The 25193-nt window shown below is 37.8% G+C and overlaps 1 protein-coding gene across 2 annotated transcripts; it reads right to left on the bottom strand.

Annotated features, from left to right (window-relative positions):
- Positions 1 to 1635: 1635 nt before the first annotated feature.
- Positions 1636 to 25193, bottom strand: DGCR8 (DGCR8 microprocessor complex subunit). 2 transcript variants are annotated; one of them, XM_086623325.1, is made up of 14 exons: positions 25076 to 25193; positions 18566 to 19563; positions 17966 to 18128; positions 16068 to 16210; positions 15068 to 15350; positions 13207 to 13404; positions 11971 to 12072; positions 9927 to 10025; positions 8610 to 8692; positions 7357 to 7457; positions 6813 to 6919; positions 6467 to 6594; positions 5929 to 6042; positions 1636 to 5602 (listed from the first exon to the last, which is right to left on the bottom strand). In XM_086623325.1, the coding sequence occupies exons 2-14, from the start codon at positions 19286 to 19288 to the stop codon at positions 5519 to 5521; spliced, it is 2328 nt and encodes a 775-aa protein (XP_086479451.1). In that variant the 5' UTR covers positions 19289 to 19563; positions 25076 to 25193; the 3' UTR covers positions 1636 to 5518. The 2 variants fall into 2 exon arrangements, with proteins under 2 accessions (XP_086479451.1, XP_086479452.1); XM_086623326.1 differs by lacking the exons at positions 9927 to 10025; positions 25076 to 25193 and having other exon boundaries at positions 18566 to 19579.

Here is a 25193-nt window from a genome sequence, read left to right as displayed (position 1 = left end):
CCAAATCCTGCTTTTCTCCTCCTGCCCTCAGGGCGAAATTCAGGTGAGCAAAGTAATATATATGGTGGTCTCACTCTTCAAACAGTTGAAACAGCTAAATAAAGCATTACACAACTACATTCAGATACAACTATCTGAAACCTGGGCTGACTTCTAATGCAACACCATCCTCTCCAGTGTGTATATAATACACCACACTTAAGTGTTAGTGAGTAGCTGCTATTTATCAACAGTGAAGCAATTGAACAGTAAGGACCCTGCAGCCTGAATGAGTGCAGTATCCAATTCCCAAACCAGATAATCTGTTACAGGGACCTGCAATTGTCAGTGCTAACGTTTTTCAGCTCTCCTAGCCTGTCAAAACAGTGCTGTGTCTTTTGAATAAGCTAGTAAAGATGGAGCAAATCTCAAACCTTCCGTAAATCATTCACTTGCTAAGTCTTCACTAGGAAGCAACAAACTCATATTCTAATAGAAATGCTACAATTTCCACAGTAGAAATCAGTTTTATTCCGAGACCGTAGTGTCAGACAATGCAATCAAGGCTTGCTACATCATTTCCTACGATGTACAAGTAAAGCCGAGATGACTTCATTCTAGGCTTGCCTTCACCATTGAAAACTTAGAGCCAGAAATTAACTGTCCAGGCACCACTCAGGGCCATCCATCTTAGCAGGAAGTAGTAAGAAACTTCAATTTTGATAAAAAGGCTCATTTTTATCTCGGACCATTAGTAAGTCCGAGATGAAAGACCATAACTACTTGACTGAAGCAGATACCTTCAGTCAAGTACCTCCTACGTCACAATGATCTCTAGGGTTTTATAGCCCCAGAGGCTTTTTGATCCTGTAGTAGCTTTAAAAAGGCTACCCTCAGCCTCAGGGAAAATACATTTATGGAAGAGTGATGCCTAATTCAGTGATTACTGAAGAATGAGAAAAACAATAGGAATATTACCTCAGCTTATTCAGTGTTTGAGGTTGGACACAGTGTTTCTTTCTACCAAATCTCTGCCCTAGGCTCAAAAGCATCTTATCTCCAGTATATTCCAACTGTTTTACTCAGAGCCCTGTGCAGTAAGAGAAAAAGGCAGTTGTATTTAATGACAACCTTAACACAGTAAGCACGTGTTGGAGACACCCAGGTCACGACAGTGAATGCTACTTGACTACAAGGCCCAGCACCTTAAGCTGCACTTCCAATGTATGTTACTGGGTGTGAAGACAAACCTGGTTGAGGCTCCAACCCTTGCACAAGTTCCTCTCCACTCAGGATTCACACTTCTGTGCAGATGCTCAGCACCCAGCATTAAGTTAACAGTTGTGATCTATGCTACAGAACAGACAATAATACTGATTGTTAGAAGGAATAACCATTTTAAATCTCAAGTTACTAAACACACTTCTAATGTACATTTAATACAGAATGAACAACAAAAAAAAATCTACTATTATGGCACATGGACTTGCCGATCCCCCTTTCCAGTTAGGTATGCGTGTGACAACAGGCACCAAAACCAGCAACTTCGGGTTGTGTCGTTTGCAACCACGACATCATTTAACTGAAAATACAAATTCCAACTCAAGAAAAAGTTTTAATTCAGTTTCATTCCAAGTGATGTCTAACCATGTAAACATTCAATTCCTTACCAAAAAAAGTCATAAAGTACTTCCTTAACCAATGAGCCTGTACTGATTTACTTTCTATTTAAAAATACCTAAAGGAATCAAGGAATAAAAGTTCCTTTTTCCAAATATGCTTAAGCTATCACAATACTGATCACACTGGAGTGTTTTATAATATCAAACTTTATTGCTCAAAACTAATTGTCTGAAAAATACACATGTAGTACTCAAAGACCAAACACATAGGATTATATGATTGTGCAGAAAAAAGCAAGCAGAGGCTCAGTGAAAATGAGGCTTTATAGTTGTACCAATTTAGCACTGGCAACAAGCAACTGCACCCGATACAATTCATACAGCAACCATGGTTACCTACTTGGGCAGTAAGAATGAATTTTGTTTCAATTTTTTCACTTTCCTTTCTCGATACACATCAGAATACTGTAACTGATCATTTTATTTGGTTTACAACAGCATGGCTTCTTGCACTTCACATTTCTTCCCATGGAAAGACAGGAGGCTATCACTTCCTGAATTTTACTCCAGAACCAAAGTACAGTCTAGAGAATTAATAAGATAATCATGATGCTTTTAAATACTTGGATGTTACAAATATATTTGTATAAAGCCTAACAGCATCACAGGAAAGTGGAAGTTTACATACAACAGTTAAGTTTATGCATAATAGTCTTTCCAAACTTCTGAGTACCCAACTACTTCATCAGTTTTGTTTAATAAATACGTAAGAAAAAGCTGGATGACTGGTGTTTAAATAGGTAGCATCTGCCTATTCACTGGAAGTCACAGTAAGTTTTCCATCAGTACCATAGATTTGAATGCACACTAATTTAATCCTTAAAGTCAATATACCACACTTTTGTCAAGAAGCACATAATATGCAAAGCAAAAACTGTCTAATTCCCAAAGGATGGAACAGTTCTTAAAAATACACTCCATCCCTATAAAAATACCCATCCTCCTCCGGATATAGAAGGGATAAATAACAAACATCAGTGACAAAAGCAGCAGTTGTTTTATGCATTCATACAGTCAAGATCTAAACCTTTACAGCCGATTACCTAGCAAACACACAAGAGTTACAAGACAAGTTCAGGATACATCTTGAGTCACACTGTAAGTGTTCATGCAGAAGCTGAAGTTAATGCAATGATCTATCCTCTATCGCAGCAGCTCGTGCTTATGTGCAAATGCAAGACTGTTACACTCCAAACAATAGTAAACATTAAAACACAAGAATACTTCACAATGACATAAACAGCAGTTAAGTTGTTTGTTCCAGCAGTTATTGCGCTATTTTCTGGACATCTCTCCAGTTAAAGGCTGCAGCAAGGTCTAATACCATCTTTTTTGTTTGTTTTTGTTTAGAATGCATAATATACGTTCTAGGCTTTGGTTCACAATGAAATCTCTGGGTGTTTTAAGGGCAATGGTCAACTTGTGATTCTGATAGTGGCAGACTGAGGTAATACAGCAATCCTCTTAAAAAGAATGAAAACAAATTTGTAAGCGAGGCATCTATGGATATTCTGCAAGTGACCTGCAAATGCATCAACATTCTGATTTCAGAAAAATAATAAGATCTACACGGGCGATTTGTCTTTTACAGTGCCATCCAAGTGCAGATTTTTCTGCTGAAAACACAAAAGCTGAAGTAAAACCTACGTAAAAAGAGTAATACATTTAGGCATAGAAGATATAAGCCCTGTCTTTATGAAAACAAAAAAACAACAAAAAGAGAGACAAACAGCAATTGCTGCTTGTCACTACTGCACCAGTATTATATACCCTTCGAAAGATGGAGATTAAAGCTATACAAAAAAAAGCAGAGGCAGTGTTTTTTGTTTTTGTTTTTTAGATAGGCCACTTCTTTAAATAAAGGTTTATGTATAGTCTTCCAACTACCCGTATCCTGTTATAACAGGATTACAACTCATGGAACTGAAAAGCTAAAATATAATAATAAAAAACGGGTGCATTCATATTTGCAGAGACCTCTGAGCATATCACTCAAACACAGAAACAGGTGGAGACTCCGAGACTCCTCCTGTTCAACCTCAAACACTATATGCAACATATTAGAGAACATTAGTTTGAGATATAAATTAAAATCCACATATTTCCAAAATAACGAGGTCTTGCAATACTGACGCCAATATTGTTAAAATTCAGTAGGCACTAAATTCATTATCCTGCAGCACTCTATATGTAACATAGTAAAAAAGGAAAAAAAAAACTAAACAACCCAAAACCCACCATAAAACCCCCTCCAGCCGCCAGATCACTCTCCAGGTAAGTACCAGGAGCTGCAGCAATCAAAGAACTGACCTCTTCCACTCCTGCAGGAGTAGGAGCATAAAACACAGCAGTACAAACTCTTGGAGAAGTCTCTGAAGCCCTGCCACCAGCTTGCTCTTCACTCTCTCCTTTAGGAACAAACCAAAGAACCCACAAAAATGCTTCTAGGAGAAGACTTACTGCAATCACCCAGTAAAGAACCCCACACAGCAGTGCTTTCACCACAGCCAAACCCATTTCTTTTGTGCTTAATTTAATAAAGCCTCAGATGACATAGTGAGTACTGCTTGTTTTCCAAGATTGTATTTCATAATAGTTGCATATTTGTGATTTTCTTATTTATCAGTATAACCTGTTATGGTCTCATTCTACTCATTACTCTATGTCATATTCCAAATCTACGTTCTAGTTTTCATTGCAGAGGTTACTCTTTTTCTTCAAAAACTAAAAATGTAATTAAAAAAGTAAAACCAAAAACATCTTAAAAAAACTAAATTGCTGCAGTTATTTCAGATTTCTCAGTGTTGTGTTGTTTTTTTATTTTAAAAAAAATTCGTTGCTTTTATGGTGCAAATTAATTAAGACTTAATTGATCAAGTCAGATGTACCCTGACTCAAAAGAAAAAAAAAAAGAGGAATTGTTTTATTGCTGGGAGAAGGGAGTGGAAGGTCTTTAAATACCTCATTGGCAAAACATTTTCAGACTGTCAGCCATCGTCAGCTGCATTTTGGCTCCAAGCTTTGAAAACAGCCTTTCAAATTACAGTTTTTATTTTAATCAAACAAACAGGGCCACATTTCCCCTTTCAACTGATCTGTAAACTAATATAGGCTCTTTTCAATTAAAATAAAACCCAAACATTTTGGATATCCAGCCTGTTGCTCTTAACACTACCAGGTATACTTGTTCTTTTCAAGTAATAAAATCTGCATACTGTGATCTTGAATAACTAAGCCTGGCAGGAGACAAAAAGCAAAACAGAAAGAAACAGCATTACTGGCCTAATCCTATGGCATTAGGAACATTGCTCGTCACTTTCATGTATTTGTCACCAAAGTGTCTTATCAGTGCATATTATTATGTGCTGAAATGCAACAAAACTTTTCACAAAAATAGTTTTAGGCATGTTCATACATGATGTAGTACATATATTTCTTTTATATACACATATATATGAATGTGTGTATATATATATATAATATCAGCTTCAACCTGTACATAGATATTCTGAATTTCATCCTTAAAACACACTCATTTTAAACAACATGGATAGCTCTCCAGGAAAAAGTGCTTGATTGATTTTGTCCTGTATGAACATGCCTGTCCTCTGTGCATTTGCCCAAGTAGAGATCTTTATGATCAACCCTTTAAACGAACATATCTCAGAGGTATTAAAAAAAAAAAAGGAAAAAAGGAAAAAGTAATATTGCCCTGATGATGCAAAAAGAACAATGCATAACTGAAGCAGCTTGGATTTTAAGAGTTATCTTGCATTCTGCAGCAAACAATTTTTAAATAATTGTTGAAAATCTAGTTCCTCCATTTGTGTTATTGCTCCCACTTGTAAATTTTCTCATTACACATCAACGGTACACAGAGGTTCACTACCAGGTTGAGCTGATTCCACTATTGTCATCTTGGGTTTCTTTCGTGTTTCCTCCTGAAAGAGTAAGAAACAAACCCCATCACGCAGTCAGAAAAGAGAATAAATAATAAGACACTTAAAATTTCAAATTATTTTAGCCAAACTTGTGTCAATCTTTGTGAAAGGCTAACTTGTTCTAATGTTAAAAATAAATTTACTGAAGTAGATAAATTAAGTTAATGAGCCAGTTTAAAAGAGAAGGTGAAGATCTCTCTAAAAGTAGCCCCCTCCCATCTACAGCTCTCTTTACGTGAGATATGTATAAAACAAGAAAAAATTCTAATCTGTGTGTGACCCATGGCATCCTTCCTGCTTGTAAATACAAAAGAGCATATACTCACTCTTTCTTGTGCCAGTTTTTTCATTTCTTCCTGTAACTTGTTCAGGATGTGCAGATTTGGCTTGTTCTTTTTGGCATACTGCTGAAGTTCTATCACACTTTTATCAGAGGTTTCCTATTCAACAGAACCACAAGCAAAAACAGATGAGCTTTTTTGATTAAAAAAATTAAAATATGTGGAGCAGAAGTTTAATCTGTGGTAGCTGTACTTCCTTAAGTAATAACACGTTTCCATGAGTGAGTCGATATTAAATACGTTATATAATTTCAACCTGGAAGATGTGAGATCGACACAATTACTACTGTGAATGAAAGCACTCGCCTCATGTTCTGGCGATAGCAAGGTACAAGAATCAGTTCAGAAGAATTGAGAACTGCTCATCGAATGCATATTGCCCTCACCATGACAGGGAACAACAGTACTATGCCAAAATGGATACCATTAAAACTTTGTTGTAACTAAAGATAAACCCCCAGAAAAGTACAAAAGCAAAAACACAACCGCAAGGTAGGTTACAATCAAACAAAATCATGTTCACCTGTTTAACCATCTTGCTACTCTCTCTACCATACATACGCAAAAGAGAGCCCCAATTTTTCACATGTGGATGCAGCAGCTGCAGGATTTTCTGAGAAGCTAATTGTTTCCCCACTCTTTTATTTTTGCCTGTAAAAATAATCATGAAAATGTGTCAATACTGGCACATTACATAATCAGATGAACACCAGTATCTACTTGTGTTATTCAAAACTGAGATACCAGAGAAGAGTAGAATAAGCATGCAACAAGCCAGACAGCTGAACAAGCACCTACAAAACAGACAAGAAACGAGAACAGGAAAAAAGGGAGATATTATCAGAGGTCACACTAAATACTGTACTTACACCAGCCTCGCACCGTGTGCTTGCCACAAGTCATGACATATTCACTCTTCTGATTTTTACCAGGAATCACTTCAAACTTTATGGATGTATCACCCATTCCATGGTTTCTTAAGCACAAACAAAATCAGTATCATATACTAAGTAAAATTACAAACAACTGAAGTGGTCGCAGTTATCTTTGACAGTCATTGCATTAATAATAAATTTTAAGATATTAATTAATAAAGAGTTCTTTTCTAGATCAGTAACTTGAGTGGGAAGGCAAGCCTGTATAAACGAAAACCAAGTATATTTATATGCTCCACAACTGAATTCTCATCTCAGAAGAGGCATAAACACCAAATAAGAACTAAAGGAAGATTCAGCATTAACCAGTTCAGCCCACACAACGTCTCTGATGGGCACCATGAGTGCAGTAAGCTTGGCCAGCCCAAAAACGCCCAAGTTATTGACAAACACTGGGGTACCAGCAGCCAAGCAAACTATGTGCCCCAACCCAAACAGCTGTACGCAACAGGATTCGCTCCGTGCTCGGCAGCCTTACCTTTTAAGGCACTCATGGAGAATCTGATATGGAGACAAGAGTCCAGCTTTACTGGTGAGTTCATATACCCGTGAGTCCTCAATACTGATATGGTTAAAATACTATAAAAAGGAATTGAAAAAGGATATTGAGCTTTTGTGCTAATAAGACCTTAATAACAGCATTTATTACTCTGTGCTTAATACTTGAAAAACTTTTTAAATCCATAACAGAAGTATTTCCCAGCATCCTTAAAATCTCCACATTTAGTCACATATTTGCAGACAGAAACGTAATTCTCTTAATTTCAATTTTACATTATACAAGATAGACAAATATTAAAAGATAGACATAAAAATGACAATTTTATAAATTCTTTATTGTCCTTTCTCCCTCAGGAAAAGGTTGTTTTATTTGTTTTAACTAATTATGAAGTTGTACTTATCAAAATGCTGTGGTTTAATAAAATAAAACAGCTATTGGAACGTTTTGTATTTTACTTTAGAACAATAGAAGAAATTCTCTGCATTTTCTTAATGGCTATTTCAATATTGTAGAGTGTACAATATAGATTTAAGTTAACGCAAGTGTACAAAGAACTCCTGTATATTACGCTTTTTAAAATGAAAACATTCCTTTCAGGCTGATCACGGATTTTTTCTTTACTCCTTACTGACGGTCTGTTACATGCTGAATTGAAAGTGAACATGTCACTGATGAACTACCTATTTCCAACACCTGAAAATACGGCTCATGCTCTCCACTTAAAGAAACTTTTCCTTCAGATTTTCTCAAACGTCTCTGCTTAAAGTCTGAAATTTTAGCTGCCTCATCTGGCAATAAGCAGCTTTCACAGATAAGAGACAATGTCTCAGAAGCCCAGCCACTTTTACTTCTGACTTGGTCTTCTAAGGCAATCACAAAACCAGACAGCATCTGGCTCTGCACTTCTCAAGGCAACAACCAGAAATTTCTGGAAGTCAGGACAGCAAAGGTAGTCTAGTGTCTTGGAACATTTCAGGTCTTCAGTAAGTGACCTGGTATTTCAACAAGGCACTAGTTCTCTGCATCACAGTAAAATTTCTGATCAGTTCCAATAGAAAAAAAAAAAGTATTTTCATAGCTATAGATCTTGCTATAAATGAAGAATTTAGTATTTCCACCTGACTGAGAAAACAACACTATGAATTTTCATTAATATTTCTGACATTAAATGTGTAATGTTTTTAAAGACAGACTCCAATAATGACAGCCAGCAAGCAAGAGTTCAGTACCTCAAGTTCTTCACTGTCTTTGGGCTTCTCCTCAGAGGTCTGTTTAACAAAGTCGGGAATAAGGATTTCCAGTGTTGCTCGAGCTGCAGAAAATAATTGAACATCTTGATTAGGTTTATTTTAAACAATAATTATAACAAAACACAGTAGAATGAAGCACTCTTTAAGCAAGCCTCACATCTCCCCTAGAAATATCCACTCATATTAGAGAACAACTTTACTGAAAAGACAGGCATCTTCTTTTTGTAAGAAGTATATTCACTTGCAGTTTTTAAAGGAAAAAAAAATTTCTACTTCTTCAAGTCACTAATGAAAGTCTCACAATTAATTAAACTAAGAAGAAACTGCTTTTTGCAAATGCCTATAAAAGCAAAAAAAGATTATAATCAAGTCTCATTTTAAAAGTATCCTAGAGCCCTTAGGACTTAAAACTAGAGAGCTGTTATTATCTTCTAGTTGTTACAGCCAAACTCTGGTATTGTATCACTGCAGCACTCAGAACTCTAGTATTGTACAAAAAGGCACACCCAGTATTTGCCTAAATTTTCACAGCAAAATGCCTTTTTTTCATGCACAAGCAATTTTGGGCTGGCTTTTGCTGATTTAGCTACACTGACGTATTTCCCAAATGCAGAAAGTACCGCAGGTGTATTATACACCTTTGCATCTTGAGAAGTTATTTTTTCTCAATCCTTGTGCTAGAGACATTTACATCTGGAGATTAGTAAGAAGTTCTAATGTGTCAGAGACATTCTCATCTAGACGTTAATTATCTGCATATTTATTACAGACTTACACAATTAGAACTACTTAACAAAGACAAGTACGTGAAAATTAATAATCACACAGGTGAGTGCTGTTTTATTACCAGAAAGAGAACCAAAAAACCCAGTATCTTGAGGGTGGGTTTTTTTTTGTTTTTAAAGGGCAAATACCTACATTTTGCTAAAATCCAAACACCTCGTGCTTATATACCAGGTGATAGTATAAATATAAAACTCCCAACACGTTCTTATTGGTCTGACCATTAGAAACAGATGCTCTTACAGCTACTCAGTACACATCAATAGTTCACATGTAAGTTAACATCTGAAGTTTCTTCATGGTTTTCCATCCCAGTACATTGTTGAACTTCAGGCTGTCTGAAAAGTCTCTGCAACAGTATTAATCACTTTTATCGAAAAGACATGAGTATACCTTCTTTGACTATTAACAAAATTATTCCTACTTACTATTGCAAATATGTCATCTTCAAAGTAGAAATGAAAACAGATAAACAATTCAGCAGTGGGTATTAAGAAACAAAAGAAGCGTTACCAGCTTTATTCTTGGCAAGTTTTTTGCTGCTGGCAGTTCCTGCCCCATAAGTTACTCCATCAATAATCACTGAGGCTCCAAAAGGTTCACTTGGGTTCTCTGGAAATAGAGAAGGAAAGAAAAAGGAAGCTTTTCAGAACTCGCAATGTAAAATACTCATCATGAACATGAAATACCACGACTATCAAGATTTTTTTTCTTCTTCAAGAGGAATAGAAATTGTTTACTCTTCAGAAAGACTGAAGAATTGCTTACTCCAGTATATGAAAAACCAACAGTTTTCCATTAACAGACACTTGCCACCATGTACTTCACTGCTCCAAATGACAAACTTTTACATTTTAAGAGATCACTTGTAATCTGCCAGAATTCAAAGGTTAATTCCAAAGTTTCTGCATCACTAACACAGTGTAAATACAAGAGCAACACATTCTGATATGGAAAAATTCAGTTACATTATGTAATGCATATAGGAATAAAGTAATTCTGAATAATTATAGATTCCACACTAAACTAAGATGCCTGACTTGGAATTCCTTGGATGCTGATTGCAGGACTTAATGCTTTCAAGCCTGCTGCTGAAAAAGGTGTAATTTCTTCCTTCTCCATAAGGTACCCCAAAAAAACCCTGGCAAAAGCAAAGCCACAAGGAACGTATGCTATACCACTTTGTAAAGTCACCTCAAATGCAGCTAGATAAGGCAATCTGGCTGAAATTTACAGGAAAATAAAAATCAAACATTAAATTGATTCTAGTTATATTTGCCATATATGCAACGTTTTTAGATTCTTGGTTAAGCATCAAGTGCATTCCCCCTGAATATTTATCTAAAACAAAATTCTCCCTGAGTTTTTGTTTTTCTGAGTGCTAGCATCACTCCCACATCTCAGTACTGCCTAAGTCAGGAACTACCAAGCTACCTTTCTCACCACTGACACAGAATGAAATAAAAGTTGTTTAAAAACACAAACAGATATCCACCCAGCATTTCACATAAATCCCATGCTAATCATAGAACAACACAGTTTCAGAAATTCTTTAAGCTGCTTTTAGTCCAGGAGAATGACACTTCCAATTTCCATTCTTCTAATACTATGAGCAAAATCAGTCAACATTTATTTACACCAAATCAATTCCCACCAATTGCATATAAACTTTTGTAATCTGCACACAAGTAGTAATTTCTCTACTAATAGTAATTATAATTTCTCTATAACCTAAGAGAATAGTCAAACAAGAGCAACAGTCTACATAGCCATTTCTGGTTTCCATTTCAATTCTTTACCATCGATTTATATGTACCCAGTTCTCTTAGGATGACCAGATTTCAATATGAACCTCCATGACATAACAACAATCATAACAGACAATAACCTGAACAGTTAAATTATTTTAAAATGCTACGTATCTAAAAAACCTGCTGTATTTTTGGTTAATTGGAAGAAAACCAGAACAGAACAAAACCACAAAAATATCTCAAATTATTGCAGCTTTACAGAGGGTAGGTATGGGTGTGCAGAAATCTTTCAAGTTCTTAACAGCTTCATAATTAAAGGCCTGCACATTTCTCTTCAGAAATTTTTGGGTTTAGTGTTTAACTTTTTTTTTTTCCCCTCCAGGATTCTCATGATTCACTAAAACAATGCATGCCTTACAATTCGATTCTCTGGACATCTATGACAAGAAAATCAAGCAAACATTAATTGTGCACAGTCAGCAAAACTGTAATTGCCTGTATTTCACTGCTGTGTCCTTTTAGATGCAAATGAGTTACTCAAATCCATTTTCACTTAGGCATAGCTTTTCAAGTGAAAAATCCATAGTTCTTTTAAGTAGAAGACTGCTCTTATCCTCAAAAGCCATGTTTAAGATACAGAAAATGATTCCTAGCTAGAATTTGACTCACGATAGACTTTCAATACATCCTGCAGGTAAAGTTTCCATTGTTTGATTTTTTTTTTTTTAATTTTTTTTTTTTTTTTTTACATACCCAAGCATGAGATAAACCCTTAAAAAAAGCATGTGGTCACTTAACAGACTTACCACATTCAAAGAAATTGTAAACAGGGCGAACCTTTAGGACTCGTTGCATATATTCATGCAGTATGCAAACTTCGGATTTCCCATTGGGATTAATGACAAATTCTACAAAAAAAAGAGGGAGAGAGGGGAAGACAGCTAAGCAGTTCCAGTCTTTAAAAGATAATTTCTAATACAAATAAATAAATAGATAAATTACAAGCTACAAGGGATAAGAGCCTGATCAAATTAAATGCAACGCTCTTGAATGAGACATGGATAATTATGACCTCATTTTCTCTGAAAAAGCATTGAGAAATAAGTCTGAGAAATTTGTATCGACAACTGGAAGGGCACTAATTATGAGCTAAGTCAAATACTCTATGTTCAATGTTTGCAGTCCCATGGTATCCAGACCTCTACACACAGCATTTTTGGCAGGTAACATCAATCAGAAATCCTCTAATTGGTTCCTAAACACACGGTGTATCTCCCTTCTAAGGCACATAGACTTCAAATCCACAAACCAGAATCAGTCAGACTTTTTTCCCCATGAAATCCCATTCAGCAAGCCACAGATAAGGTCGCTGTCCTCTTGCCCTGAACATACTTTTTATTTGAAAGTCCTACTTTTTTTGTTGTTGTTGATTCAACAGTATTGTTAGGCAAGAGGACAAACCCAGCCTCAGTGGGCACTATGGCAGTATGTGAGAGAAAGCTGAGATTCAGACACATAAAGTGTGAGTAAGTCCTTAATTTAGATGGCTCTAAGCTTAGAATTTAGGACAAAGTGTACCTACTAAAAGTTCAACTGCACTTCCCTACTACAGGGAATGGTCAACATGCAACTCATAAGCTTTAATTCTGCCAAAGAGAAGAAATCGTAGAATCATGGAATGGTTAGGGTTGGAAGGGACCAAATACAGAAACATGACTATGTAAAAAACAATAAGGAAACTCAAGTCACAGGTCTACAACCAACAGTAGCAAGTAGCTGAAGGTAGCAACTAGTTACCAGGATTGCAACCTTAAATAAAAATCCCTTCCTTTAGGAATTACTATTCTCAATAAGAAGTATATTTTGACAGTATTTTTCCTTTACCATGTAATATGATGGATCCAACAACACAGAATTCTAGAACAAAAAAAGTGGACGTATTACAGGATTATGGTTTGTATTCTTTTTTTTTTTTCAGTCAAGCTTAGAGCTGTAATTAGTCTTTGACATAGAATATTCTAACTACAGGTAGACAAACCCACCTTTCTTTGTAGGTGCATCCTGCACAGACAAGGTAATGAGTTTCTGATTGGCAGGCAGAATAGGCCGCTCAGATTCCGCCTGCTTCCGTTTCATTTCACGATTGAATTGCCGTCTCTCAGCCCAGGTTCTGAATTTTTTCACGGTAACTTGTTCAAAGTCAAAACGCTTTTCAAGATAGCGTCTAAAATCTTCCAGATCTAAGAAACACAAGCAAGTTACTCTCTCTACTTTAACACTGAGCAAGCATTAAGTTCACTATTTCTACTGTTTTAAATATGCTATAATTATTTTTTAAGATTAGGAGCAAAAGTAGTGGCTTTAGTTCACATGCTCAAGGAAGGTTAAGATGCTATTTTACACTAACAGAACTGATTACAAGTTTTTCTGTTACTGGGTCAAATGCAAAGCATTTGTGCAAACTGGAAAACAAAACAAAACAAAGACCATTTTATTCTGTCACTTGAAGATTTTACTAAGCCCTAAGCAGTATAACACCCAACACAATTGCAAACACTAGTAACTGCTCTACTTCATCACCTGTTCACCTTCTCATCACCTGAAGCAATGCATACAGTGAGTAACAGCAGTTATGCTATTAGTCTCAGTTTCCTGAAGCCAAAATCAACTATTGCTGCCTATTTATTAAACTGTACCATGAAACACTATATAGTGATGCACCATGAACTCCATGAATATCTGCTGGCCCTAAACAGAATTTAACACATTCATTTTCACACACAGAGTACTAAAAGCCTGCCCCCCTTGAAGTACAGCTGTTTCTCCTTTACAGGATATTTCTGCAGATATAATCAGCAAAAATAAAGAGTGGCATCCCAAGAGGTAAACAAGCAAAAGCAAGCTGCTGGCATTGTTTCCTTCCACAAGGAATTCCAAATGCAAGTCACGCTTATACTTGAGCACTCAGTATTTTTTTCAGTAATACAGAACAGATCCTATTTAAAGAGAGAGACAGACAGGTGAACTTCATGTAGAAAGTAAGTGCTTATTGGTTTTAGTTTTGCTGCTAAATATTGATTACTATTGGGTTTTTTTAATCTTTTGGCATGGTTTTCAGACTGAACAGGACACACGTAATGACAGTTTTGTGTTTGAACACTACAAAGATTAAGTGGTAGTCTACAATCCATATCAGTACTCTGAGCAGCCGTAATTTACATGGATGGTCCTCTCAGGTACACAGCGGTAAGCGGCTCATGAGCTTTCTAAGTTCCTCTGCAAGTTCAGCAGTGATTCTGACATGACTTCTTTAAGCAGCTTTTTGTATAAAAGCTATCAGACTTGCATAAATAAAACAATGAGGCATCACACCTCTTTGCATGAGTGCAATTGTATTTGCATAACTTATTCTGCTCAACTTGAGCAAATAAGCACATCTAGCTTAACTGCACCATTTATTTCAAGAGACCATGCTCAAAGCAGGTATGATTCAGCCAATACAGACACTGCACAGAAAAGCCTATTTAAAGAAGTCACACAAACACACTTGACAACAGCAATTCATGTGTCTCAGTTTAAGAACCAATTAAGTCAATTTGTACAAAGTCTACAGGACTAAACCTCCAAACTTTTCATATTTTTATGTGTAAAACCTTTGCATGTGGACCATCAAGTCTTCAGCAAAAAACCTCCACTGTATCCTTCTCTTTGTTAAATCAAAATTGATTTCTAGTACTGGATCTATTTCTCCAGATCTCTGCATATGAAAAACCATGCAGAAAGACAACTGACCACTCGACCTCAGGCAAGATATCATTCAGTTGCCAAGTCTGGAATAAAGCATATGTATCCCAAATGCCATTACCCAACTCCAGCCAAGACAACTCCACTTTCCATACATACCTACGGATTCATCTTTACATACTTCAACTTTGGCCTTAACCTGTCCTAAGGCTCCTTGTGCTGCATCTCCCCCTGAGGGGTCTTTGTCATCTAAAGGCCCAGAGTCAGCAGCAGTAGAATCTGGTTCTTCTGTTTGGCAGTCCAGTTCCGAAGATTTATCTAGGTGCTTTACAGGTGATACTTCCCCATTTGGGGTTATGTCATTGTTTTGTTCCCTTTCCTCATTTTCCTTCATTTTTTTGTAATGCAAGCAGGGAATGCTACTAAGGGGAGGATCATGTTTCTGCAAATATAAAATAATACAGAAGGTTTCAGTACCTCAAGGTCACCAAAAGCGAAACTCAAAACCAAAAGATGTCATCAAGATGGAAGTTACTTTTATTTAGTCTAGACTCAAGCTTCTTTCTGGTCAGCAATCTTATTCGAGATCAGAGTACTTCCACTCTGATGGCATCTTGGCACTGTGTAACACTGATGCTAACCTTCAAAGTGTGTTTGCCAGTTTAGATTCAAATTATATTCTGTTCAACTAAATGCAAATACTACGTGTTTTCATAAAATCCACTGAGGTCTCTCGGAGTTTAAGCCCATGACATTAAAACCAACTTCTGCAGATGCCTTGGGTTGAGGAAAGTCATATGCTTACTTCTGTAAACGTGGACCATAAGCCACAGCTCAGGCCACTTTACAGCTACAGAAAAATCTTAATACATTTCATGGTAGAATAAACCCAACATTTTGCAGCCATATGCTAGAACAACAAAGGTACCAAACAAGACCACCTCACACACCTTAATGGCCCAAACTTTGCAAAAATAGATAAAAAAACACAGTAAGAAAAACTGTATCATATTTTCAGAAACAGAGGAGTTTATTTTTCAAGTACCTTAATTCTAACACTGGTAACAAGCCTGATAAAGTAGAAAAATAACCAACTGTTTGCAGGAACATAGCTAATTTTTAAATCCCAGTAAGTACTTAAGTAATTGACAGCTCTCACCCTTATGCTTCCTGTTCCCAAGAAATAAGGTCTAGACCAGGTAACAACTCTAGATTCTCTGTGCAGATATACAGGAATGCCCGAGTTATGGAATGTCATGATCCATCCATCTGGCAAAGGTTCTGTAGGAGGGCGGCCACGACCTTTAAAGCAAAGAATGGCTTTAAACTTGGAGAGACTGCTTAGAAGAACAGAAAAAGAAACAAGGTTTTTGGTTTTATTTTTATTGCTTTTTCTGTCTGAAAGGATAAAATTGTGACACTGAAACAAGACTAGAAAAGTTTTGTAGAAAGATACTGTTTTGCTCTTATAAAAAGGCAAATGCTTCTAAACCACATTAAATCCTGCAAAATTACAGACTTCAGTATGCTTTCAACTGAAAAGCAATAATAGCACTAATTTTTATACAGACTGATTTATTCATTTCACCAGTGAATTTTCTCTTCTCTTTATGGACTAACTTACACCATCACAAGCACCACTGTATTTAACAGAAAAGTCGTACTTGCTTTTAACACAACCGAGTTTTCCATCAAAAATTTTGGCACTTGACACTCGGGAAAAATTTCCATTGAGACATCACTAGACCCAAACAGCCAGCAACCAGTTAGGCTGTAAGCTGAGGCTCTCCTGTTATATTTTTCAGCGTAAGCACAATACAAACCAGAAACACTTCTGCAAGCCTTTATACTTAAATATCTTAGCCATCAAGAATACTACTTCTTCCAGAACACAAGACTGAAATTAGAGTACAATAAGCCACTATAAGGAACTGCATAGCAAAAGAAACAACATTGCAGTAACACGCTTATGGTCACACTTAAACTAATAATATGTGGCCTCACTCCTTTCTACTCCAGAGATCAGAGAATAGCCTCACTCCTCTCTACATCAAAAAAGAGAGAGACCAGACTCATCTTGAGAAAAGAGATGGTGGGAAGGTAGGGGAAGGGCTCTTTACATTAGTGTTGGGTGACAGAACAAGAGGAAATGGGTATAAGCTTAGTCAGGGGAGATTCAGGTTGGATGTTAGGAAGTATTTCTTCTCTGAAAGGGTTGTCAGCCACTGGAATAGGCTGCCCAGGGAGGTGGTTGAGTCCCCATCCCTGGATGTGTTTAAGAATAGGGTGGATGAACTGCTTAGGGATATGGTTTAATGGGGATCAGGGATGGTTGGACTCTGTGATCTCTAAGGTCTTTTCCAACCTAGAAATCTATGAAATCTATGAAATCTTAGCTGGGAGCTTTCCGGCAATCCTGTGTTAGCATAAATTGTTGGAGGGAAAAACTTTTCTTTCTTATTTCAGAAAATAATGAAGCTGTAAATTACTTCTCTAGAGCAGGTTCAAGTTTTAATTTTGACTATTTTCAGTTACATTCTTCTGGACTGGTTCACGTTCTCAGCTCTTCTTTATTATTAGTTTGTAACATTTACATGATGTAACTTGATAAATGTAAGCCATTGACTTCAATAATGATTTTTTTTAACCTAGTATTGCATGCATATTCATATAGAGCCATTTAAACAACAGCAATTATAAACTAAAGTAAGAAGTAGTCCACAATGACCACAGTCTTCAGCTTTCACCCAGAACATGTTTGTTCGCCTCCCCACTGCTGAAGTAACACTCTTCATAATCTTCCACAAATCCACACGCAAAAATACATTCTCATTACATACAACAGATGAAGATCAAAAGCTCTCCCAAAAATCAACTCCACTGTTCGGGAACATGAAAAACCATATCCTAAAGTAAGAAGCCTTCAAACAATAAAATTCCATTAATAACTATTTCATAAGAATTGCTATCCTAAACTTTACTTGCTGATATACTTTTGTTCTACAGACGTAAGCCACACAAAAAAAAATTATAGCTATTCAATGAACATTAACTTACTTTTAAGCACAGTTTTAATTTTGGTCATCATTGGCTGCACACTTGTTTCTCCATCAGACTGGTGATCACTTTCACCACCATATTTCTCATTTTCTAGTCTCCTTGTTTTGGGAGCTCGAAGACCCTCTTCCAGCAGAGCATCCACATCATTATCAAAGTCATCCTGAAAGAGACTTCATCAGACACTCTCCTTCTGGGCCTACTAACCTCCCTTTGCCCTTACAAAGAAAAAGCATACATTTTCGCTATGTACTTCCATACAGAGAGAAACTAGAAATTTCCAATGATCCCAGTAAAAACACTGAAAAACAAGAAAATAAGTTTATTGTAAAAAATACCAGTTCTCACTTACGAAAAATGAGCTCCAATTGTGTAGGAAGCCTTTTAAACGTTATTTTTAAATAAGGTCATAGAAGCTGCCACACATTTCAGAAGTTTGACCAAGATAATTTACAGCCAAAGTTCTGTCTCTGAAAATTCTGCATTTTTGAGTCAGGTACTGCACGTTTCTCCAAGAGGCTGTTCCAGAGAACATCTTTGCGTTTTTTTTCTAGCCACCTGGAAACCTCTTACCCACCAAAACCCTTTGGATTTACTTACCTCATATGAGTAATTCAATGTTTCTTCATCCACTTTATCTCTTTGAACGATTGCTTTAGATGTGAACCCTCCTCCTTCTTCATCTATTTCCATCAAATTGTCGGTAAAATCTTCTAGCTCATCCAGAACTGCATATTCCACTCTCTTTTCCTGATCAGTATCATTTTCATCATCCTTTTTGTCATCAGTTTCACCCCCTGTTCCTACAGCTTTACCATTATTACCACCGAAAGGACAAACATGCAAATCCCCATTGACATTATTAACACCAAAGTCTGTATCTGCCTTATAATCCTGCTCCACTCCAGTGTACAGAACCTTCCTGTCTTTGCTTTTGCAGCTCTCTGTAAAGCTAACACTAATCTTTACATCTTTAAGCAACTTCAGATCTGGGGTGAACTTTCGAACTGAAGGTGCATGACGAGCAGTTCTTGGGCTTTGGTCACTATTGTTAGGGTCTATTATAAGACGACTTTTGTAGCAGGCAGATCCCTTTGTGAGAAGCTGTGTTCTGCAGATACTGTGCGTGTCCCCAGCAGGGGTATCTGACTGTCCATCACCACCAGAGCCAACGTCCATTACCTCTGCGTCACTGGACGTTTGCAGGGGAGGTGGTGGAGGCTGTTCATTAGGCGGCAGAGGTGGGGGACAAGTATGATTCTCCACATTCATTTCTCTTGCAGGTTCTTTAGGAAGGGGTGGTACATTGTCATATTCCTCCATTTTTAAAACTACTGTTAAAAACCCCAATGCTTTAATCAATGTTTATATCTATATTCCTAACATGCATAAGTCCATCAAGATTGGTTTATCATGTTCTATTCAATATGCAACACTGATGATTCAGTTAAGCTGACTACATTGTTCTTTTCATTAATGTAGACAGCTTTCAGAATCACTGTCTCAATTATTGGAAATCACAATGCATTCAGCTTAAATAGCTGAAGACTAAGACTGCATCTTCATCGGACAAGCAGCTCTCCCTTTCTTCTTTCAACCTACAAGAAGAAAAAAAAAAAAAAAAGATCTTTGTCACAGAAAAAAAATGCAAATAGTATCCCAGGAAAAATAATAAAAAAAAAATGTCACTCCTTCCGGCATAAATTTCAAGTAGAAGAGTGACATTTTTACAGGGAAAATAGTAGGGTATCTTGATATCATTTTGAATGAAGCTGAAATCGATCTGTTTGCCAGCACAAGAATTCGCTAACACGTGGTTAGTTGCCTGTACAATTTGTTAACTATCTCTGCTTGGTTAGCAGGCAGGACATTAAGCATTTGTAGGGACCAGACTGAAAACTGTGCATTTAGGGAGGGGATTCTCCATTATTTAAAATAACCTGCTATTCAAGCCATACTTACCCACCCAGCAGAAAGGATAATGACTTTACAGTTAAACACAATCTGCAAAACCAACACCATTTTAACAACTATGGTCTTACAAGACACATAGCTTTTTGAAAGTTTAAGTTATTAGATAATTTTGAAATCTTACTGGACGTTTTAAGAGGAAATCTCATAATTTACTAAAAACTCACACAGAATGACTCTCTAGATAACCTGATACCAGACATTTGATCTTATATTCCATACTACTATGGGACTATATATTTGTTACATCTGAGGAATTCAGGTCTAGATACACAGCATTAAAGCTCAAATTAATTCCAAAAGGCCTTTAGATGCAAATGCTTTAGGTAATTTAACCTGGTAAAAATATTCAATTGCTCTAGGAAATTTTATGGGGCATGGGGAGTGTGTGTTTTGGGGTGGTTGGTTTGTTTTTTACTTTAAGTGGATTCTTTTTACCATGTCTATGATGGCTTCTTCAATTATACTTTTGTCATCTGTGCAGGACTATAAATAGCACCTGGGGAAAGGAAGCATAATTTCTTACCTGCTATTTTGGTTTCTCCAAGTCCCTCCGTACCACCCCAAACTGGGCTTAAATCTTCCTACCAGCTAGAAATAAAGCAGTGTTACTCTGCCCAAGACAGCCAGCTGGCTGAATCTTCTTCGTTCAAAGTATTTCCAGGTAGCAGAGAAAGCCCACCCAAGTATTCTAGAAAGACAAGCTTGAGTCTTTAGCATTGTCGTGTAACATTTGAAGGCAACAGGGCAGAATGTCTGGGTTGTCATGAGGGACTTAGAGAAGCCAAATGTAATTCTCTAACGTATCTCTACGCCAGCCCAGACAGAACAAACCAACAGCAATATCCAAACATCAACTGGGGCAAGCAGGAAGCTGGGAATCGGGAGTTATAACGGGATCAATTAAAATTCAACAGCAAACACAAGCTACCTACCTGGAAGCTGGAAGAAAGCAAAATATACAATATATATATATTTTAGTGATTTAGCAATAAAGTTTTGCTGGGGCAGCAGAACAGCTCATATTTTGTGGTAGCTTTTTGTTGGTTTTTGTTTTGTTGTTGTGGTTTTTTTTTAACATACTCAAAACTCACACGTTCAAGACTCTAAGTTTCACATGCATTGCCTCAAAAAACCACTCCATTTTGATAAAAGTTCTGAAATGCTCCCATCTTCTCTGATACAAACATATTACCTTCCAGAATGAAAAACAGCTCTTTCACCAGTAAGACAAGTAGTTCTATATATTTAAATCCATTCCATCCTACAAAATGATCATACAATCACCCCAGCACTGATCAATTCCTTTTTCTTTCAACATGTTCTGAAACACCTAATGTTATATAACACATATCTAGAAATACATTTGTCTAACAACATTCCCCATTCCTCATCTTCAGATTAAAAAAGAAAAAAAAAGTACTCAATGACAAATTATTACATTCTTCACAATAAATCATTAGCATCTTCATTGTCAATCCTGAACAAAAGAATCAAAAGTGACAGTACAAGTTCAGTAACTCCTGGAAACTAAATGCCTAAGTAATTCAATTTTTCCATCTTAGAGTCTTGCAAAGTCTCTTTAAAAGAGCAAATCAAAGTAATTTACACAGAAATGAAATACTGAAATTGGTATTCTAGAATGTGAAAGAGCACTACCTTCCCATATGATCAAGGAGCTACCTGGTCCAACTAGAAAGACTATTTTTGACAAGTCAGACATAATTGTAAATGCAGTTTCCACATTCCTGACACACATCCTGCTCCTACGCTAAAGAGTGTTTTAACATCACCAATGTCAAAACACAAGAAATTAATCTTCACCTGCCTAGCTTTGGCAGTTCAGATACTACACCTCTGTTCTTTGCAGAGAAGATGTCTTGTTATGATATTCAAGCACTATCAACAATGAAATTCTCGTTAGCCTTGAAATAATGAATAGCATACCAAATCACTGCCAGGGACTGTCAGCAGCTCCGTACACATACTGTGGCCAGAAAAAGTACTACAGCAAGTTTAAACCAGCTTTTGCATTTCTAGCCATAAACCTGCCACATCCCTAGGGTAAGATAACAGGGTCTGGCAGCTCTACAGTTACAGTTGGCTACAAAGCCTTCCCATAAACTACAAAAAGCCAGGGAGAAGTAGAGCAACACAGGTTCAATTCCCATCTACTTTCTTGCCAACTGATGTTACAATATGCCTTTTGTATCAGGGACTGGGAAAAAAAAAACACAACAAAACCACACAACAAAACCAATAAGGATTTTCCCTTCGATATAAGGTATTTTAAAAGATAAAAGGGATGAAACCTGAAAGGATGAGTTAGATGAGCCTGTAGGTTAAAAACAGTAAAACAGACCTTATACCAAGGGAACCCAACAACCATGTGTAAAACCAGACTCAGTGTACTGGGTTATGTTATGCTAGAATACAACATAAGTCAGTCTGCCTATTGCCATCCTTGATTAACTCGCTCTGTTCTCCAGGCCTCTACCAAGTTCCATCGGCAGTTTCCATAAGGACTCCTTAAAAAGATATGGAACACCACTGCCAGCTTTAATAGCCAGTATAAAACATTGAAGGAACTCTGGATGAACTGCTGGAAATACGAATGCATGGCTCACATTCTGCAGATCACCAATACATGGAAATTTCACAGTTTTAATTGGTTGCTCTTCTTTTGAAAAAGTTTCATGTCACAAAGTGAACTCAAAGAAACAGATAAATGGTGGACATCTAAACATATTGTAGGAAACTGCACAGGTCCCAACAAAAGCAGTGTCTTGGCTTGGTGGTCTTATAGATGTTCTTTGAAGGCAGAAAGAAAAAAAATCCAACCACTTCTTTGCTTAATAAGTACCACTGCCTATTCCTGCAATCAGAACTGATAGATTGGAGAGGGGGAGAAGTACACAGAGAAAAAGGTGTATCTTTTTAAGACAGAAGAAAAATGGAATCTTAAAATTTGTAACCAGCACTGCCTAAACTCAAAGAGGAACTCCCTTCACTGTATGGCATGTGGGCAGTCTTACAAGTAAGTTCAATAAAGAACATATTTTCTTCACAAATACCTGTAGCTGAAATCAGGAACACGGAATAGCGTATCACAGATTCTCTCTTCTAAAATCACTTTTAAAATCAACTGGATTCCTTGTCAGAAACTGCTTACTTCACATTCAGTAGACCCCAAAAGGAAGAGTGGCTCAGAGCAAACTCCCCTTATTTGCTATCCAAATACAAACAAACTCTTCCTCATCCTCTGGCTCCAAACGGCAACTCCACTGAGTAGAATTTGTAAGGCATTGATCATGCTTGAAGATTCACTCAGTTTTAATCTTTGCCAAAGTAATTACTTACCCATAATCAACTACCTTCTTTTTATTATATCTATATCTACTTTATTTTTTTGGATACACACAGCTCCAAAAATAAGTTAATACTATTACTATCAACTGCTAAATTCCCCCCAAAAAACAAGGAGACTGAACCTATTTGGTTTAAAGCAGAACAGGAAGCCTCATTCTCTAAGTTACCTGCTACATACAGGAACTCGTTTCTCTCCTCATGATCAGTTTTAGAATATTCTAAAAGGAAACAACCACTTTGTGTAAATCATCAAGGCAGTCTATGAAATGGCAGTCAGGGCCAACCACATTATCAGTGGCAAATACTGACAAGGGTAAAGAACTTCTCTAGTTCATAAAACTTCATCCCATTTCATAACAAACAAAGCACATAATTTTGGAAAGGCACCCTCAGAAACGGCAAAGCAACTGCTGCTTTTATAGCTTGACCAGTTTTCTGGCAGGGTTTAGGTAGTTTCAATTAATTGTGTAAAACAGGAAACCATTTAAAAAAAAATAATCCGCAAATCAGAGCCTAGAAAGAAGAAAAAAATATTCTTACTTTCACAATTACCTTCTTACTCATAAAAGAAAAACAAAAGACAAAAGGAACCAAATTCCCCTCTCATTCTCTAAGAAAGCAAAACACCCCAAGTAATCAAAAGAAGCTGCCCAGAAGAACTAGCAACCTAACTTCTCATCCAGAATTAAAACCAGGAACCCTCAAGTTTAGTTAGCTAAACAGAAGAAAAAGGTATGGTTACAAAAGATCTAACTCCAATCTCTGTAACTCACAACCTAAGGGAGTCAAGAAATTGAGCGGGTTCACCCAGCAAACCCTCAATCCCAGTTTGTGGGAGTGATGCCTGGATGTCAGGGGGCCCACCCTCTCAGCAGGCAAACAGACTTCAGAGATAAACCTAAACCCTAAGGAAAAGATGCGCAAAAGAGAGAACTTTTTATTTTCCAGCCAAAAAAGGTGATGAAAGTTAGGAGAATAAACATTTCAGAGACTGAATGTGATAACTTCGAAGAAGGTGTAACTTTCCTATTGATAGAAGGAAAACATGAAGAAGAATCCTAAGAGTTACAGGCAGACACATCACCTTATCTTCTCCGTCCCACCACACCAGAACTGAACCCGCACGCAGCTGCTGAAGGGCTGCCTTTTCGCCCCAACTTTGCACAGGAGACACGTTCTTCTCCCCGTACAAACGAGTGTGTCCAGCGGAAACTCTCCCTCTGCCCTCAGACACACAGACACGTTCCGAGACAGGACGCGGGGTAGAAACTCGTGCCAGCGTTGGTACTCCTCATCGCTCCGCGGGCAAGGAGCCGTGCAGGAGGGTAGAAAGACATGGCGCTTCCTTTCCTTCTACTACCCTGAGTGCAATTCCACGGCGGGAGTGAGTAGGGAGGTGGCTGGGGGCGGGCAGGCAACAAAAAATGACCCCAATTTCCCCCGAAAACTCTACAGAAAACAAAACACCACCTCTGAGGGAAGGACGGTCCCGCCGGGGGAGGGGGAAGCGCCTCACGGCAGCGCTCGCCAGGGAGGGCGGCCCCCGCCTGCTCGAGCGGCAGGATGCCGGCGCGCTCGCCTCTGCTGCGCGGCGAAGCGCTCCGCGAGGCTCCCTAGCCATGGCGCCGGCCCGCAGGCGGCAAGGAGCCCGGCGGGCCGGCGGCCCCGCGGCCTGCGGGGACAGAGGGGTTGCTGCCGCGCGGCGGCGACTGGGCCGCCCGGGCTCACTCGTGCGCGCCCTCCCCGCCGCTCCGCGGGGCCAGCACCCACCTGAGCCATCCCTGCCGTCCCTACCGCTCCTCCGCCAGCCGGGGGGAAGGGCGAGCTCGGCCGCTTCAAGAAAACCGTCCCCCTCTCCGCGCCGCTGCCGCCATCTTTAAACGCCTGC

This window comes from Tauraco erythrolophus, chromosome 19 (assembly GCF_009769465.1).
Source record: "Tauraco erythrolophus isolate bTauEry1 chromosome 19, bTauEry1.pri, whole genome shotgun sequence".
NCBI lineage: Eukaryota > Metazoa > Chordata > Aves > Musophagiformes > Musophagidae > Tauraco > Tauraco erythrolophus.
This window is presented reverse-complemented; position numbering and strand designations above follow the sequence as displayed.